At 45.2% G+C, this 13,067-nt stretch overlaps 1 protein-coding gene across 4 annotated transcripts in view; it reads left to right on the top strand.

Moving 5' to 3' along the window:
• GDPD5 (glycerophosphodiester phosphodiesterase domain containing 5) overlaps positions 1-13,067 on the top strand; it is a 164,521-nt gene that overhangs the window by 137,394 nt on the left and 14,060 nt on the right. For all 4 annotated transcript variants that reach the window (XM_080559349.1, XM_080559347.1, XM_080559348.1 and 1 more), the window contains 4 exons: positions 4,972-5,054; positions 7,820-7,970; positions 9,411-9,629; positions 11,177-11,334. In XM_080559349.1, the coding sequence (XP_080415475.1) occupies positions 4,972-5,054; positions 7,820-7,970; positions 9,411-9,629; positions 11,177-11,334 (611 nt within the window). The remainder of the gene's footprint in view (positions 1-4,971; positions 5,055-7,819; positions 7,971-9,410; positions 9,630-11,176; positions 11,335-13,067) is intronic.

Below are 13,067 nucleotides of genomic sequence, written 5' to 3'. Positions count from 1 at the left end.
ATACCAAAACTTTGCAGCCACCTAATTGGGATGGCTTTGGTTTTTAAGGGCTCAGACTGAAATGGTTCAGTTTGTTCTGCTTGTGCTGCTGAAATCAATACATCTTTGCTGTACGCTTTATGCACCCCCAGCTGTTAGATATGGCCAAGTAACCTGTCCACTGCTCCAACTAACAGCAACAATCACAATTCGTGTCTTCTGTCAGATCTGGAGAAAGGCTTGTGTTCATTGAAACCATCCTATATATGATTAGGCAGTCTTTCATTAAATCAAGCTTCAGCGCTAGCATGTGACGCAAGATTAGACCTCATGATTGCTGTATGCCTAGTTATTAAATCTCTAATGGCTTTTTGCTTAAAATCCTATCCTGTTGTCCAAGGCAATATTTTATTTTTTCTTTATTTTGCTAAACTACTTTTCAGTCTAGTTGTGATGTTTCCAGAAATGCTGTATATGGATGTTCTCTAGAATACCTTGAATTCCTGGGGGATTAAAGATGAATATTTTTTAAACGGTATTGTTATTGCCTCCTAGTGAACTGGCATAGTGGGACCTAATCCTGAAAGCCGATGTACTGACAGATCTCAGGCTTAGCCCCACAAAGGGAACTTCCAAAGAGCATCTTTTTATGGCAAGGAAAACTCCAATTCTCAGCTATCGTTGTAATCATGTTTTACGTTTTTAGTCCAGTTATTGGCGTATGAGGAGATGAAAGGGAAGGAAGAAATCAAAATGAATTTTAAAATGATGAAATGGATGAAAAATATCCTTAGAGCTTGCTATAGCTGCAGATATGGTTTGGAACAAATTTACTTCTTGAAATTTACTTCTTGGGTGCAAGCTTCTTTGTTAGCCTCTCTAACATGCAAATGATGCAGTGATTTATTTACTTATGTTTTAAGTCCTGGCAAGCTGGCTGTTAGAGGGAAAATAGAGTGTAGTGCTAACTAGCATACTTTCCCAATATTTGTTAAGGAAGGTCCAAAGCTCCTGACTTCATTGCTCCATTTGAAAGCACTTTCAATTGACTTCCGAGCACAAAAATAGGTTCATTCATGGGCAATTTTCTAGAAATTACCTGCTGCGTCTCCCTAGCAGGAAAATATGAATAGCAGGCTGATTTTTTTTTTTGCAAGGGATGAGCCCATCAAACCAAGTGCAAAGAAGCTTTTAGAAGCTGTGGCTTTCAGGGGATGTTGGCATGGTTTGTAGGATGGATTTTGGGGAGAAATCCTTGCCATGTGCCCCAGGGCTTCCTTCACTTCAACGCTGGCTTCTTAAGAAACGGTTTGTGTCCAGTTGCAGTGGGTCACTGCAAACGTGGATTTGGGTTTTAGATGTAATTTGCTTGACTGTATTGTACAAGGAGGAGAGCCAAAAAACAAACTGGAGGGAGAGAGGGTAATGCAAACAGAAAGATTATGTATTTATTTATTGCAGTTTTGCTGTAAAACACTAAATCAGCACTAAGCAAAGAACATATTGCGCCAGCAATTGTCCCGTTTAGACATCTCTGTACTAAACAGTCTGATGTGTTTTGTTTTTTTTTTTTTTTACTTCCATCTTTCTTGGAAAAAGACAGATGCAGGCAAGGATGATGGAAATATTTGTTACTGATTCTCCCTGTTTACAACAAACTCACACTGTAGGGAGTGTGAATTTAAGAGCACTGTGGTGTTACAGAGGCTACCCAGCACCTGCTATCGTGGGGCACGGCATTGCGGAGGGCACTTCTGCTGACATCCGTGCTGCTTGCTGATTCAGAGCAGCCAGGGATGTTCACCCATCTGTGACGCTCTTCAGGATGACGCTCTTCACATCTAGTGGTGTCGTGATGAAGGTGACGTTACAGCTCCGAAGTGTGCGTTTTGATGGTCAGGTCTGAAGTGCCAGCCTGTTTGTGGAATAATTTCAAGCACTGTTTCCTCTGCACAGCTGCAAAACTCAACGTGAATCAGCATGAAGTTTTGTGAGTTCATCTAGCTTGCGTTTGGGGGTCAAGTTCCTGGGAAAGGAATGGACGAGCCTCATATCTGACCAGCTGCATGCAGCCCTGATGGTGTTCAGCTAAGTTTTGTCCCTCTTAACAACTAAAGTTCAGTCTGCAAGCTCTGTAGGGGCAGGAGGGGAATATTCCACTCCTGTGGCTGGGATCTTCTCTCCATGGGGTCAGGCTCTGTGGCATCTTTTTGAGGATGGGACAGTCACGGTGCACCAAATCTTGAAACTCAGTGTCAGTTTTTAGCTCACTGCAATGTTTTATAGCACTGCATTTAAGATGCATGAATGTCACTGCTGTCTTTATGTGGCCAAAATTATCCGGTCTGATATACTGAAATCCTATCCCCAAAATACTGTTGTGGTTTTTTTTTTTGTTTGTTTGTTTCTATGTGGCTTTCATCTATCACTTCTGTATGCAGTCTTGGCTCTGTCCAAGCTCACTTTTCCCCAGTCTGATGAGGAGGGTGATGAAGGCTCGTGTGTATTGACTTGCTTCCTCAGATCTGTTTTGCTTGGTTTCCTTCCAATAATGCCTCCAGCAGTGCAGGCCGTGACTTCCCCACCATTTAGGTTAAAGCCTGCTCTGCATCTCCAACCAGCTGCAACCCAGGAGGGCTGGTGCCCAACTGATCCCGGCCCTAAAAAAAAACAAACACAAAATACACTTCAGAGGCAACAACAGCCAGTGTCCTTTCTGGATTAGGACTCTACTGTGCCAGAATTTGATGCCTAGGTAAGACATAAGACCTTGGCCACCTTCTGTAGAGGGAGAATATGTTCTGGCCAGGCTTGTATGCCCTCTTTTGCCCTGCTTCATGCAATGTGAGCTCTTAATTGCGTAGGTGGGTAACAGCAGTGTCATTCCTCTTTGTGTACCTTTGTTGAAGGCTTTAACATCAATTGCTTAGTGGAGATATTTCAACCTGTCCTCTCCAGTCTCCCTTAGCCCAAGAGATGATTTACAACTCAATACACTTTGCTTTTCTGTTCCTGGTACATTCACATCCCTGATGAGGCTGCTCAGAGGGTTGCTGCTTGATGTGGAATCACCTCCTGAGCTGGGACTTGGGTTGCATCCACCCACCAGCCTTTCCTGTCTTGGGCTGGTGGTCTTCCATCGCCCTTTGGCTTCTAATCCTCAGCTGCCTCCGGTTTGAACACTGCCTGCTTTGTTTCCTTGTGGCTGCTGCAGTCTGAGAGCAAACATCGAGCATCGCTCTGCACCCAGCCGATCACCTTGCAGTGCTCATCCTGAGGAAACCCGAGCTACTTCGGGACGAAACCCGAGATGCTGAAAGCAACCCAAGGAGATGGAGCAGGGCTGCCTGGCTGGGATCTTTATGGGGCTGCTGCTCCCTGCTGACAGCTCTGGGCATCGTGCAAAAATGCTGCAAAAATCTCTCCTAGCCTGACCTGGTGTGACCCAGCACTGGGCTGTGCGAGAGGGTGTGATAGAGGTGATGCCTCTCGCCCTCTCCTAGACAACTCAGGCATTGATCAGGAGGAGCCTTTTCGGGGAAGATAACACGCCTCCGTGTTGCTTTTTGTAGAACAAACAGAAAAATGAACTGATATTGATGTGCGGTTTGAGCCAGGGGAATTCAGCAGAGAGATGCTGTATCTATATAAAGGTTGTGTTGCTGCCGTTTCAGGACAGTTTGTGGTTGGGTTATTTTACCCCAAAGCTTTGCTGACCTGGGTGTTTAAGTTGCTCAGTTAACAAAAAAATGAATGCTCCTTACATACGTTTATATATAAGATTTAAATATGTTATATATAAGTTTAAATATAAGTTTATTGTGCACGTTACTTGCATGGTGCATTTAGGTTTTTATTTATAAAATGATTCCTCTTTCCCAATCCCTCAGTAACTGTTGAAAAACACGAGTTGTGAATGCTCATCGTCTCTTGATGGAAATTTACTGATCCTGATGGTGGCAGGGATGAGTGGGGAAAAACAGGATGTTACAGGTGCTCTAAACCTGAAAGCAAAATTGGAAAATTGGAAAATAAGAAAATGATTTTTCAAAATAGAGCTATTTTGATGTGTGTGATGTGCACGTTTCAGTGCAGCCTGTCAGGTTTTTCTTTGTAGTAGTCTATTTTTTTCTGGTCTGCCTCTTGTTGGTTTATGGACATTTTTGGGCTAGGTATGCCATACTGTTTTTGTAGAAAAACACAGTATGAAGATAAATACTTTATTCTTTTTAACAGATCCTAATTCTGCTGTCATCTGCTTCATTCAAAAGGAAGGAATTTGAATGAAAAGTTGTGTCCTTATCTGTGATAGCTATAAAGGACACATTTTCTAGGCTTAAGGTTATTTTTTTGTATTGTTGATAACTTACTGGAACATTTGTTATTAAGAGAAATCAACTGATTTTTAGTCTTAGCAATAGATTACTTTATTGACTGGGTAGATGTGGCAATAAAATGTGTACTACAGAACCTGTGGTCTAGTTGTTCTCCATGGTATGGATGATACCATGGTTTGTGGACTTATTTCTTTCTCTGAAGGCATTGTAATCACTGGTTGCATAGAAAAATAGGAGAACGAAGAATTATTAAGCTATTTTAGGTAGCTCTATTTGTGTATAGAGAATTAGCATCAGGTTAATAATCACTTTGTGGATCCTCAACAAGCCATTTTGGGGACCACACTGGTCAGCAAATGTCTCATAACCTAATTTTGCGACAGACCTTGGGCTCACTGGGTTACTGGCATTGCAGGCAATGACAACTCTTCACTGAACTCCATCCTGTGGGATCTCCATCAGTGGGATCATCTTCAGGCTTCAGTTCTGTCTGGGGGACGCTGGTACTCCAGCATAACTGGCCAGCATGTTGTCTGTGAAACAAAGTTGTTTTGGCTCCCTAATTTTTCTATGCCTTCTTCCCAGCACCCTTGCTGATGCTGCTTTGTAAACATGCCTACTTACTGCTAATCTCTCGTTGCTCTTTCTGTCCCAGTTGGCACCAGAAAACACCCTGATGTCCTTCCAGAAGGCAGTGGAGCAGAAGACGTATGGAGTCCAAGCTGATGTCGTACTGAGGTAAGCGTCTGTGTTGCTTGCTCTGAGCATGGACACTTTGTGGACAGCCCAAACTTCCTTTTTCAGAGCCCTGATCTTAATTTGCCTGAAGGCTGTTGTTTATCCTAGAATTTGCCTTATTGCAGTGAAACACAGCTCCTGGTTTCTAGCCAGGCTTGAAGGCAGCTGGCTTTGGGAAGAGGCACAACTGCTTAAATGTGACTTCTGCTGGGACAGGTGCAGAGAGCGAAGCGATCCCAAACTGACTTCCTCGTGCTGCAGGTCTTCAGGAGGGCTTTACCAGTCTTGCAAAACTGTCACAAGAATTCAGCAGCCCAGGAGTAAAATCCTTCTCCTCCTGCCCTCCTTCACATGACACCAGTGCTGGGGGAAGGAGACACCTGGTCATACTGTGCCTGTCAAAGTCTTTCCCTGCAGGCAGATGTTGAGCTGAATTGACAAGGCTAATTTAGACATCATTTAAAGAGAATTATTTCAAGAACTGTGCTTTGTGCCAGGAGTGTGATCGTTGTCTAGTATTATTACTCCTTTTCCTGAACTGTTTTTTGTATATTTTACATAAATGTGCAAGCGGGTAGAAGTGGCATGAAGGGAACTGTGATGCCTTATCTTGATGATCCCTCAGTTTGTCTTAGTTCCAGTTATAAATACAAGGAAAACACCAAGCTGACCTTTTTTTTTTTTTTTTTTTTGACTTCTTTGGAGGTTGGTGTTGATGGAAAGGTCTTTTTGTCTGGTGGAAGATGGGCTTCTGGACCCTAATTGTCATGGTGCTTTCTTACTTTCCATAATTGCTTGAGAGCAAACAATGTGAAAACTAAAGGAATTTCTTTCCCCTGGGGAGTGGAATGTCGTTGCGGAGGGATAAACTGGGATGTTTACAATAAAGTTGTTCCTTCAAAAATTCCTTTGTTAACAGTTGTGAAGGAAGAACAGCTTGGCTATCCAGAATCACGAATGAGCACTTATTTTATCTGGTGGCCGAATAGGTTGCTTCCCTTAGCCCTGGCCAAGGAGAAGGTTGGACTCTGGGAAGAGGAGAGCTTGAAAAGCTCCAAGAGCTTCCCATGTTGCCGCCCATCAGACATCCCAGAGGAGCATCCCAGGTGTCCCACAGCTTAAATGATGCCCTTAAAGGCTCAATTATACGAGGCCCCTTAGGAGACCCAAGCTGCTTTATAAGAAGAGGACTTCAGTGACCTTCAGACCAAAAGCAGAGCTGTCAATATAGCTGGCAGCGATTTTGGGAAGGGTTTGCAGCACTGACCCCACTGCTGTCCTTATCACTTTGAAAGATGCGTCTTGTGCCTGTGGCTTGATGGGCCTCCCATCTTCCACCTCCTCCTCTCTTTCTTACAAAGCTCTGGTTTCTCTCAATTATTTTTTCAAACCAGTGCCTGTTAATACTTCGTGGTGAGCCCTGCATGGCACTGAGTAACTCCATAAGTGGAAGGATTAGAGAGAGGAGGGAGTGAATGTTAAGTGCCCCATCAGATTGCCACGCTGTAGTTAAGGCTTAGCCCTATCTGATGATGCTCTGCTGCAAGACGTTGAGACTTGAGCTCCCATCTCCCTTAAACACTCCATGCCCTTAATTCTGCAGTTGCTTAGCATCTTTTTTTTTTAGCTGTAAATACCAAAAACCGTTCTGATTGCAGCAGCGTGGTGTGCTGCTGAGCATGGTGGTGCTGTGTCAGCACGTTGCTTTGAGTGGAGAGGGGGAGGGAAGCAGTTGGCATAATGCACACTAGAAATAGCAAATGAGATGCAAGTGACCTTTGTGACAAGGGACTTCTGCAGGCAATGGGAAAGCTGAGGCAGCATTTGCTCCATCATCCAAAATCTTTTTTTGTTCTCCTCATAGCTCTGGGGGAGTGCTTGTCCCTTAGTTCATGTGGGTTTTGTTTAACTCCGTCTCCTTTCCAGACCTTATTTTCCTAATACAAAGATGGGATTCTTGCTTTGGAAAATGTCATAAAACCCTGCATGGCTAGTCGGATATCTTGATTTCTGAGTGCAGACAGCTTCCCCCAGCCCTTGATACAAAACTTTATTTCTCTGGGTGGTGTCACCACTGATCCAGCCACAGAAAACTGGGCTGAAAAAGAGACTGAAGAGCGTTTTAGGTTTCCCGGAGCTGCTCTTATCTAGGTGGCTTAAAATAGCATTTGGCTAGTTAGAGTCTTCTCAGAGGTGGGCTTTCTTCAAGATGCTTGAACTTAGCTACTCATGTGAGCGTGGCTGTTTCCTGAAACCAATTTCAAATTGGAAAAGGTTATTTCAGAGCAATTTTGGTAGTTTGGGGCCCTTGAATCTTGCTGAAAGCCCATGGACATTAAGTTCCTATGTGGTCTGAGAGCCTTACTCATCATCTACTATTAACAATTTGAGAATAGCTTGTGCATGCGTGGATACATGGTATGGGAAACCTCTGACAGCTTTTGGAGCTACAAAAATTGCAGGCACTTTTGGTTGGTGTGAGCATTCAGGGTGGCTGCTCTTGTTCAAGCTACATGAGTTTGTCACTCTAGACGTTTTTGAGTCAGAAGGATGGGATGGATAGGGTTATGCCAGCAATTGAATTAAATTGAATTAATTGAATTGAGGCTGCTGGGGATGTGTTAAGCTGGTCGAGATCTTCACAATGATTTTGATGTTGTCCTCCAAGCTGTGGGAGAAGCTGGAGTGGGGACGGGCGTTTCTCTAGGACGGTTTAAGGGTTGTTCATCTCCGCCTGTAACGGGGCCCTCTGTTTGTCTGTGCAGCTATGATGGAGTGCCATTTCTGATGCACGACAAGACACTCAGGAGAACAACGAACGTGGAGGAAGTGTTTCCCGAGAGGGCCTATGAGCTCGCCTCCATGTTCAACTGGACTGACCTGGAAAAGCTCAATGCTGGGGAGTGGTTCCTACAGGTTGGTATGGGCATGGAGAGGGGGTCCTGAAGCCACAGCTGTGGGATGAAGCACACGCCTAAACGCACTTTGAGATGAAGACAGCTCCTTGATGGAGTGGTCTTAAGTGCAGCTAGACAAAGCCTCCATTTATTTTTGTCCTCCACTAAATTAACGTCGCCATTTTCTTTGCTGTTTGGAGCACCTTGGTAGGTAATCTGACCCTATCAAATCAAGGAATCTTTTCACTTGGTGGATTTAAATATATATATATATATATTAACAGGCCTCTGTGGTGTTTGTGCAGTCAATTTTAAGATGTTGGTCTGCTTGTTCATGTTGCAAGCCACAGAGCCTGGCATCCCACCCTTTGCATTCATAGCCTTTTTGGGCTGAGGAGAAACTACATCATCTTTCTGTGCCTCTTCCACCACTTGGAAGGAGGGAACTTAATGCTTGGTTGATACCACACAGAAGATAAAGATCCCCCTGCAAAGGGGGAATCTGATTATAAGGAAAACAGAAGAGAACATGCTATACCATTCCTTTTTCCTTAATTTAATTTTGGAGACAGTTGTTCTTGGGGGGGCGGGGAACAAAACAAAGCACGTTCAGCTTTCAAAGCCTCAAAGAAGAAATTGCTGTGGGATGGGCTGATCCATCTTTTGGTGTGCAGCCAGCTTGCAGGTGGGATTTCTTTCTCTAGCCTGCAGCTGTAACCTTCTTGGAGAGCATTTACTGTGGCCTGGAAGGAGGGCTGCAGCACTCTGGCACGCTTCTGCAAGTTCAGACAAGGCTCGCTGCAGTGATACGAGCTCAGATACTGGTTTCATGTGTCTGCTTGAAGCTTCCTGAGTGCTTGCTCAGTGGCAGCCCGAGCCATAGTAACATCACTGCTGGTCTGAAGATGCGAGGGGGGGTGTCCGTGTATTACAGCCACGTGCTGTTTCACAGAAGCTTGCTGGAGTGGCAATGCTGTGAAAATGCCTCTTGCCACATGAGAAGGACCAAGACAGCAGCTGGAAAGCTGCTTTCAGGGGTGTCCTTTGAGCCATAATCATTCCTGAATGTCCATACGTCAGGAGGATCCATCTTCTCCAACATCCCATAGCTCCTCTCTGATCCTCTTAGTTATTTAAGAAAAGGTGCTCCTTTGTATTTTTGGGTTCTGGAGGATCTTTGAACACACAGTGTGAGAAAGTACATTTTTAGCTTACTCCTTGCCCTAAAGCTCTACTCTTCTCCTGGAAATGGGGTGACGTGCCTTGCTTTCGGCAAGAATCTATAACTTCCCCATCAGTGGGGAAACTGAGGCACAGAGACATGCTCCAGCAGGATGGACATTGAATGTAGCTGTCAGCATCCCCTGCTGTGGCCATGGTGGGATAGAAAAGAAGCTTCTCCTGGAGATGGGGAGTCTGTGCTTCGTGGTGGTAACGCTGGGATGTGCTTTGTTTTCAGAACGACCCTTTCTGGACGGCTGGGTCTCTCTCAAGGTCTGACTACTTGGAAGCTGCCAACCAGTCGGTCTGCAAGCTGGCAGATATGCTGGAGGTGATCAAGGATAACACGTCGCTCATCCTGAACTTTCGGGACCTGCCCCCAGCTCATCCCTACTACAGCACTTACATCAACATCACCCTGAAAACCATCCTGGCATCAGGAATTCGGCAACAGGCTGTGAGTTCTGCGGGGTTGGTGATGGTTCCAAAATTTCACTCATTATGGGTTCCCTGCAGCCTTGAGTGCCTTGTTCGATCCATTTGGACACTTAGTTTGTAATACTACTTGGTGCCACGAAGCCGTTCTGTGGCTTCAGCTCTCCAGAACCATCAAGAAGGATGTTGAGAAGTTGGACCCAAGCTCCTCCCTGAGCTCCATGTCTGGGGAATGGGAGGTGGTGGTCGTAAATTAAACCAGGGGAAGTTCCTGCTGGATGTAAGTAAACTAGTTTTCCCTGTGATGGCAGGAAACGGTTGAGACAGGGGCCCAGGGGCCCTGCGGCTGCCCGCCACCACCAGCCACGTGGGGATCCTGAGGCCATGAGGTGTAGAACTTCAGCCAGGAGCTCCCCCTGCTGCAACGACCTCTTCTGGAGGGAGAGTCCGACTTCCCATGTGTCAAAAGGGACCTGGCCTTGAGTGTCCCTCAGAAAATTTCTTTCCTTGCCCTGCCTGGGAAGGAAATCTGGTCCTTTCACCTGTCCTGTGCTCTTCCTTTAGCATGGACTGCTTGAGAGCTGTGTCGTGAGGCTGGTGAGGGAGGTGGCTTGGGTATTTCAGTGTGCCAGTTAGGTGCACCCACATGTACAGACAAGTTCAATACCATCTTGTACAACGATGGGTTCAGCAGGGACCGGAGCTACTTTTTAATTTCTGTTTAAATTTAAAATCTGTTTTTTAGTGACTGACACTGCCTCACAATTTCCAGTTAACTCTGGTCACAGTGGCAGTGTTTTCAACCAGCCTCTGCCAACTTTGCTAGGTTGAGAGGAGGACCACACTGCCTTCCCCTTGGATATTGCACAAAGCGATGAAGGGAAAAACAGTCAAAACATAAATGTGGGGTGTTGAAGTCATATTTCTCACCCAAGTTTGATGGTTCCTTATTGAACCGAATTCTCATGCTGGTCTGATGCTTTAGTAAATGAGTGCTGATGAGTTATTAAGCATGGTTAATGCAATGCCCAGTGATGCTCCTGAGATCATCTGGTTGGGCCCAGCCTCTGCATGGCACAAGCCATAAAACTGCCCGTCATGGCTCCAGCATCCCCTTGACATCGTGCCCTGGGTTGGGGTTGGAATAGATGTAGCCCTGATAAACGAGGGTGAATGAAAGTAGTCTCAAACGTGGGATCGTGGGAGGCTTCTCCTGTGCATCCTGTCTTGTGCTTTAAGTTTTATCATCTCTACTAAAAAGGGGAGGCAGGTTTTTAGGGATACACCATACTTAAACTCATGAGCCCTTGGCTTGATCTCTTTGTATCTCAACCCTTTTCTCCTCTAAAGATGTATGTGTTCCAGTCCTCTGGGCTTGCCAACTGTCCTGAAATTCATTTATATAGAGATGTGGGAGGCTGTAGGCGTCTTCTAGACAATTTATATGACAAATAAAGCAAAGTCTCTTGTGGTTTTGCTTCAGACTTGGTGTAAACTGGCTGTCAGCAGCCCTGCCTGGTGTTCCTCTCGTCTTTGTGATAGCCACCCTCTGTCTCGCTGCCTCTGCAGGTGATGTGGCTGCCGGATGCGGAGCGGCAGCTGGTCAGACAGATTGCTCCGGGATTCCAGCAGACCTCTGGCCTCAAGCTGGACGCAGAACGCATGAGAGAGAAAGGCATCGTGAGGCTCAACCTGCGCTACACCAAGGTCACGAATGAGGATGTCAGGTACGGTCCTCCATTTGGATGTGATGACGGCCCATTTGCTCCACAGTGGGTATCCACAGCTCCTTTCTAACATCATGCCCTGCATGCATCCCTGGCCCAGCAGCATCTTTCTTGGTAATTCCAGGTCTTGTCTGCATACAGGTATCGTTTCAGATGGACTTGCTGTTAAAAATTTGAGCTGTGCAAGCTTGTCCGTACCCATTAACCACAAACCAGTCTGTTCCCAGGATCGCACAGCTGACTCATGATGATCAAGTGCACAACGATCCTTTCTGAAATACAAATACATGAACAGTCTGATTCTTATTCCACTGTCATCCTTGGGGAAAAGTGTTCACTTCATTTTCGTCCTCATTAGTAGCTGCCCTTTGCTTCTGTGAGTCTGCTCCAGAGCTGCTATGACAGAATTTTTGATTAGCCCAAAGTCTAAACTCGCTTTTAGGAACTTCTTTTTGCAGAGAATTCACCTGATTTGTTGTTGTCTTTTGTCACCTATTTAGACTGGTCAATTCTCTTCTTTAATGAGACCGGTACAGAATGTGCAGCCTTCTTCTTGAGTATGTATCTGAGGCATGTAATTTTAGCTCGTGGCTTGGTCCTTTTCCAAGGAAAGGGTAGATTGTCTCTAGAAGAGCTTTTTTTTTTTTTTTTTGAGTTTGAATTTATTTCACAAAGAAATATTTGAAAAATGAAGCATTTTCAGAAGAAAAAAGTATTTTTAAAGGAGTTGTCTTATTATATGTTAGGTGCTGGGAGTAGGGAGGAAGAATTGAGCCTGCAGCTCTTTGAGAGTGGTCCTATTTAGTGTAATCTTTCTGTGACTGCCAGCACTTGGTCTGTTTGACCTTAAAATCAAGTCTGTGTTTTACCTCCAGGTTAATTCCTGCCTCTTTTCCCCAACTTGTCCTCTCCTTTTCATGGAGAGGGCCATATGCCAACTCTCATCTTCCACACCTCATGAATCCCAATCTCTCATCAATCCTGCCTCTGATGTCTCCAAAATCAGACCTGCCACCTGAGTGTTTCTGGAACCCTAAAAGCTTTGTGGGGCCTGGTCAGACACCGCTGCAGTCCTGCAGTGCAAGCTGAGTAGGTTCAAAAAACCCTGGTGTAGAACAGTCCTCTCAACTCAATGTCACTGTGACCACACTTGAGACTTCCCTAGCCTTTCAGAGCACACGAGCTTTGCTTTGTCCACATCCTGTACAGCTGCTTTCCTCCTCAAAGTGCTTTGGTAGTTATTAAATTGTAAAAGTTAATCTCTGTGCTCTCTATGCCAGGGAGACTAGTGATGTTTCTGCTTTGTGGATAAAGAAACATAACAATTTCTGCAAATTGCAGGGGTAGAAGGAATCCGATATTAGCTCTTGTTTCACTGCTGACAGCTCCTGTGCCCCAGCTTTAAGTTTTTAGCCTCTTACACAAAATGACTTCTGGAGACTGGAAGCTGTAACCTCGTAACTGTCCCCAGAACAAGGGCATAGGAGCTGTAGGAATTGATGTTGCAAACCCAGTCAGTTTTTAATTAAGTAGATTGCCTACGAAGCGTGACAGGCATCTGAGCCAGATGTTAATTGTACATCAACATGATGAGGTGGTGGTTAGAGAAACATGGTGTATCCATCTTTCACGAGGATGTGTCTGAAACGGGCTGTGGCCTTGGGCAGATAGTGTCTGTGGCCTTGGGCGGAGGATAAGAAAGCTTTCAAGTTCAAACCACTCGACTGCAATGC

The sequence above is a fragment of the Anser brachyrhynchus genome (genome assembly GCF_964034855.1).
Source record: "Anser brachyrhynchus genome assembly, chromosome: 1".
NCBI classification, from domain to species: domain Eukaryota; kingdom Metazoa; phylum Chordata; class Aves; order Anseriformes; family Anatidae; genus Anser; species Anser brachyrhynchus.
This window is presented reverse-complemented; position numbering and strand designations above follow the sequence as displayed.